Source organism: Penaeus chinensis, chromosome 40 (genome assembly GCF_019202785.1).
Source record: "Penaeus chinensis breed Huanghai No. 1 chromosome 40, ASM1920278v2, whole genome shotgun sequence".
In the NCBI taxonomy this organism is placed as follows: Eukaryota; Metazoa; Arthropoda; class Malacostraca; order Decapoda; family Penaeidae; genus Penaeus; species Penaeus chinensis.
Window position 1 is genome coordinate 11,378,782 of NC_061858.1, and position 5,945 is coordinate 11,384,726.

Below are 5,945 nucleotides of genomic sequence, written 5' to 3' on the forward strand. Positions count from 1 at the left end.
GGGGTTAAAGCGAGACATCGCCGGGACGGTGTGTGAACAGACCCTGAGATGATCACATTTCCGAGGGTCGTTGAAAGATTCAGCTAGAAAATGTTCTTTCTCTCTCCAGAATGAGAATATATTTTAAAATTTTAGAATCTCTTTCTCTCTCTCTCTCTCTCTCTCTCTCTCTCTCTCTCTCTCTCTCTCTCTCTCTCTCTCTCTCTCTCTCTCTCTCTCTCTCTCTCTCTCTCTCTCTATCTCTCTCGCTCTCTCTCTCTCTCTCTCTTGCTCTCGTTCTCGCTCTCTCTCTCTCTCTCTCTCTGTCTTAGTCATTCACTCTCTCTCCTCTCTTCTCCTCCCAGGTTGGGGCGACGTGTCATGGCACAACGACCAGGTGGTTTCGCCCAACATGCAGCAGCTGGTGGACACGGGCGTCCAGCTGGAGCAGAGTTACGTGCAGCCTCTGTGCACGCCGTCCCGCTCCGCCTTCCTGACGGGGCTCTACCCGTACCGCCTCGGCCGCCAGGTGACCCTCGCTTCTTTTCGACTCGATAAAAGAAAATTAAAGTGCCCTATATTGATTTTTCTGATGTTGCTATATACTAGGATCCCAGTTAATTATAAACTATATAAGCTTACGGTTTTTAGGGACCACCACTGGCCGACCTGACGCCCACTGGCCTCTCGCTCGACCACACCCTCCTGCCGGAGCGCCTCTCGCAGCTTGGCTACGCCACGCACATGATCGGGAAGTGAGTTGCAGTCCAAATGCGTTTCGTTTATCATTTAGGGCTATGATTTGTGTTTAGCCCATTCGACGGGAAATAAAAAAAAATACGTTCAAACATGAATAAATAAATGATAGTCTTCATGACTATTGCCATATGTTCCACAACAGGCCTTAAATATTTTAACAATTTACCTCTTTGCCAAAAAATTTACTCCCTTTGGTCATTCTGACAAAATTATGATTTACAACTAGATTTCCTACGTGCCCCATCTTCTGTATCTCTTTGGCTGCTGTATCATTTATCTTGCCTTATTCTCTGCCTCTGCCCCCCCCCCCCCCCCGCAGGTGGCACCTCGGCTTCTGCAACTGGGCCTACACGCCGATCGCACGGGGCTTCGACACCCAGTACGGCTATCTGCTCGGCTCCGAATCCCACTTCAATCATACTGTTGGAAGTAGGAACTAATTATGATCTGCACACACACACACACACACACACACACACACACACACACACACACACACACACACACATACACACACACACATTCTTGGAGAACGAAAGATTAAAAGAAGGTGATAAAAAAAAACCTGCACACATGCACAGTCAATGGTTTATGAGCAATGTTACCAGATCTTTGCAACTGCTTCCTTCCGCAGACGGCTATGACTTCCGCGACCAGATGGAACCCGAGTTCACGGCGAACGGGACATATGGCACAGTAATCCATCTATTTCATTGGCGTTAAATTCCAAAATCCAAATGTCTAACCATCTTTTAGTATTGAGTTTGAATACTAGTAATTAAATGTAACGAAAAAAGAACATCTCCGTACAATTTTGAAATAAAACAATAGAAAAGATGATCCAGATTTATCTCTTGACAGCACCTGTTCGCCGACCGCGCCGTCAGGATCATCGAGGAACACCAAGGCAGCGACCAGCCCTTCTTCCTCTACTTGGCTCTCCAGAACGTCCACTTACCTCTTGAGGTGAGTCCTTTGAAGGAAGAGGCAGGAGGGGAGTGAGAAAGTGAGAGAAGGAGGAGGGAAGGAGGGAGGGAGCAAAAGAGGGAGGGAGGGAGAGAAGGAGGAAAGAAGAGATGGAGGAGGGAGGTAGGCAGGTTGGGAAGGTAGAAGGGCGGAGAATGAGAGGAGAGGAGGAGGAAGAGGATGAGGGAGAGGAGGAGGAAGAGGATGAGGGAGAAGAGGGAGATGAGGAGGAAGAGGATGAGGAAGAAGAGGGAGAGGAGGAGGAAGAGGAGGAAGGAGAAGAGGGAGAGGGAGCAGGAGCAGGAGAAGGAGAGTGGCAAAGATAATACTGATGAGGATGATGTTGATACTGGAGATGTTGAAGAAAAAAATAGTGATTGCATGAATGAGAGACAAAAACTGCAATCAGAATGACACTGATGGAGATTACCATAGGGATAATAACAATAGGAGTTATAATGACAACAAAAGCATTATAATAAATTATAACAGCAATTATTAGCGTATCACTAGTACATATCTTCTTTTAGTCTTTCACTCCAACCACAGTAAACCACGAACGTCACATACCAGTGTCCTTGACTAAATTCCGTCCCGTGTCTACTCAAGGTTCCCGACGAGTACCTGGTGCACTACCCAGAGGATCTCGACGAAAACCGGCGAGTGCTGCTGGGGATGGTGACGGCGCTGGACGAGGCGGTGGGGCGGGTGGTGCAGGCGCTCAAGGACACGGGGCTCTACGACAACTCGGTCATCGTGTTTTCCTCAGATAATGGTGGCGTCGGCAAAGGTAGGAACGGGGTGAGATTTCACTTCAAGATTGCTAGGTTCTCTCAACCTTATCCTCTCCCAACTTTTTAGAGAATCGACCATTTAAGTAGTTGCCTACAGGGTTCATGTTTTTTTTTATAAATTTCATGAAGCATCTATGCTGACCATACATCATGTACTCACACACTGAAGACAGACACACACACACACACATGAAATGTTACATAAAAAATGAACGCATATGCATTCCCACCAGAGAGCAACTTGCCTCTGCGAGGCGCCAAGGGCTCGGTGTGGGAGGGCGGCACTCGCGCCGCAGGATTCGTCCACAGTCCCCTCTTGCAAGGGACGCCGCGGGTGCACTCCGGGCTTATGCACATCACCGACTGGTACAACACGTTCCTGGCCCTCGCAGGGGAGTCCGTCCTGCCTGACAACGACGGCTTCAACCAGTGGGACTCCCTCGTAAATCCCTCTGTCGCGTCGCCCCGGACCTCATTCTTCTACAACCTCGATTATGAAGGTGAAGAAGGCATGCTCGGCGCCCTTAGGTGAGGTTCCTTCCTTCCCGACATTCTAGCTTTTTTCTTTCCCTCCCTTTGCTATTCATAATATGACATGCTGCATTTGAGTGGTATTATATGGACATTTTATTTTTGTTCAGATTGCAAGATCATAAGCTTGTGATTACCAAAAGAAGAGATTTAGTTCCCGGCAAAGAAACCGAACCCTGGCTGTTTAACCTGATAGGTAAGGCTAATTGTCTCTCACCCTGTGTGTGTGTGTTCTCTCTTCCTCTCTCTCTCCCTCTTTCTGGCTCTCTTTCTTTCTCTCACTCTCTCTCGTTCTCTTTCTTTCTTGCTCTCTCTCATTCTCTGTTTGTCTGTTTAATTGTCTCTCTTTTTTTTTTATCTCACTCTTTCTCTCTCTCTCTCTCTCTCTCTCTCTCTCTCTCTCTCTCTCTCTCTCTCTCTCTCTCTCTCTCTCTCTCTCGCGCGCTTTTCATCACTCTCTCTCTCTCTCTCTCTCTCTCTCTCTCGCTTTTCATCTCTCTCTCTCTCTCTCTCTCTCTCTCTCTCTCTCTCTCTCTCTCTCTCTCTCTCTCTCTCTCTCTCTCTCTCTCTCTTTCTCTCTCTTTTCATCTCTCTCTCTCTCTCTCTCTCTCTCTCTCTCTCTCTCTCTCTCTCTCTCTCTCTCTCTCTCTCTCTCTCTCTCTCTCTTTGTCTTTCTCTCTCTCTCTCCCTCGCTTTTCATCTCTCTGTTTTTCTCACTCTCTCTCTCTCTCTTTCTGTGTGTGTATTCCCCCCCCCCCCTTTTTCTCTCTCTCTTTCTCTCTTTTTCTCCCTCTCTCTTTCATTCACTGCCTCTCCGCTCTATTCCTGTGTCTGTGTGTGTGTGTTCTCTCTCTATCTCTCGCTCTCTTTTTTCTTTGTTTTTCTTTCACTCTCTCTTTCTGTTTATGTGTTCTCTCCCTCTCCCCCTCCCACCTCTTTCTCTCTCTTTCGCTCTCTCTCTCTTTATATCTCTCTGTTTGTCTGTGTCTTTCTTTATCGCACTGTTTCTTTCTCTCTCTCTCGCTCACTCGCTCTCTTTCTTTTTCTCTCTCTGTTTTTCTCACAAACTCTTTCTCTTTCTGTGTGTGTGTTCTTCCCCCTCCCCCACCCCACCCACTCTCCCTCCCTCTCCCTCAATCCTTCTCTATTTATCTCACTGCCTCTCCCTCTATGTGTGTGTGTGTGCCTGCGCGCGCCCTTGGGCATGAGTAGCTGGACATTCACGTCTCCGTGCGCATCTTAACTACTGCTCCATTTCTTGATGCAGAGGACCCGAATGAAACCATAAACCTGGTCGAAGTCGAGCCTGGGTTGGCAATGGCCATGCAGGTGCTGATGCTGGAGGAGCTTCAAAATGTGGTTCCCAAAGACCAGCCGGAGGCCGACCCGGCGGGCGACCCGTCCAACTGGGGCGGCGTCTGGACCCCAGGCTGGTGCGACGTTCCTTGAAGGAGGCGTATCGGCTGTGCGGGTGTAGGATGAAGGCGAATACGATTGCTCATGACCTGTGCTTGCTACGGATCAGATTTCGACAGAAATGGAGTGTTTTCAGAAGAAATTTAAATAAATAGTTGATATTGTCACCTGCCTATCATTTTTATGCATTTCTCTTGTTAGTGAGTTAGAGTGAATGGACAGCAGTTATTCAAAATTAACTGTGTTAAGATAGGTGATTAAATTCAAAAAGAAATACTGAAATACGCACGCTTTATTTTTTTGTTATGTACTGCACTCCGCGATGGCCAGAGATATCAGTATACAGAATATTATATTATATTATATTCATTATCAGAAAACGGCCCATCTCTTCAAAAATCATTAATGTTTTCAAATATGGTTGTATAATAACAGAATAGGTTATAGAACTTTCAATGGAAATGTAATTCCCACAACAAAGTATGTGCTGAAATGGCATTCCTGGATTTATGAAAGAAATTAACTCTCCTTTCAGATTATCTAATGAAGAGCAGCCACGTCAAAGGAAAGAACAGTCCTTCTGGCATTCATAGCGGCAGGCAGCCCTATTAGTGTCATTCAGACTTACATTACATTTAGGTTTGTTTAGTTTGTCATTCCTAATCTCAGTCGATACAAGGTCGGACTAAATAACAACAGGCCAGGACGCTCCCTGGTAAAAACGCTTGTACCTTGTGCTGTGGCGTCACGTGGCGACCTTCAGCTCAGCCATGCGCCATGGGCCAATGCCAGGTGTGTCCACAGTCTAAGTACGCCTTGTTTATGTTGATTCCCCTTCCCTTTCCCAAGACGGTGCTAGTTTAAGTTCCATACATCAGTAATCCACGTGTTCCCACTGTACTTTATGGTCATCTCTTGTTCACTGTAGCGGTCTTGGTCACAGTTGTTCAAAGACTGATTATGATATAGGTATATTTATTCATCAACGTAAAATCAGAAACAAAAAGAATAATCAAGAATATGCATAGATTAAAGATATTTCTAAATGCAATTTTTTCCTCACGTGGTAATGTCACGATATAAAAAAAATATTGTCATAACTGTACACTTTTGTGATGTGTAACTAACTCAGCAAACAGGTTAATTGCGCAAAATAATAAGTAATAAAAAACGCATAATACAGTGACGTTGATATAATAATATGTCTAATCACAGACTAAACGAAATATATATACATGTATAGCAACAGATAGATAGATAGATAGATAGATAGACAGATAGATATATATAGATAGATAGATAGATAGATAGATAGATAGATAGATAGATAGATAGATAGATAGATAGATAGATAGATAGATAGATAGATAGATAGATAGATAGATAGATAGATAGATAGATAGATAGATAGATAGATAGATAGATAGATAGATAGATAGATAGATAGATAGATAGATAGATAGATAGATAGATAGATAGATAGATAGATAGATAGATAGA

At 45.0% G+C, this 5,945-nt stretch overlaps 1 protein-coding gene across 1 annotated transcript in view; it reads left to right on the plus strand.

The window, feature by feature from the left end:
* LOC125047275 (arylsulfatase B-like) overlaps window positions 1-4,612 on the plus strand; it is a 5,811-nt gene extending 1,199 nt beyond the window's left edge. The window contains exons 3-11 of the mRNA XM_047645505.1: window positions 345-508; window positions 631-734; window positions 1,058-1,167; window positions 1,373-1,434; window positions 1,600-1,704; window positions 2,314-2,494; window positions 2,732-3,026; window positions 3,140-3,225; window positions 4,297-4,612. Of these exons, the coding sequence (XP_047501461.1) occupies window positions 345-508; window positions 631-734; window positions 1,058-1,167; window positions 1,373-1,434; window positions 1,600-1,704; window positions 2,314-2,494; window positions 2,732-3,026; window positions 3,140-3,225; window positions 4,297-4,478 (1,289 nt within the window). The 3' untranslated portion in view covers window positions 4,479-4,612. The remainder of the gene's footprint in view (window positions 1-344; window positions 509-630; window positions 735-1,057; window positions 1,168-1,372; window positions 1,435-1,599; window positions 1,705-2,313; window positions 2,495-2,731; window positions 3,027-3,139; window positions 3,226-4,296) is intronic.
* The last annotated feature ends 1,333 nt before the right edge of the window (window positions 4,613-5,945 follow it).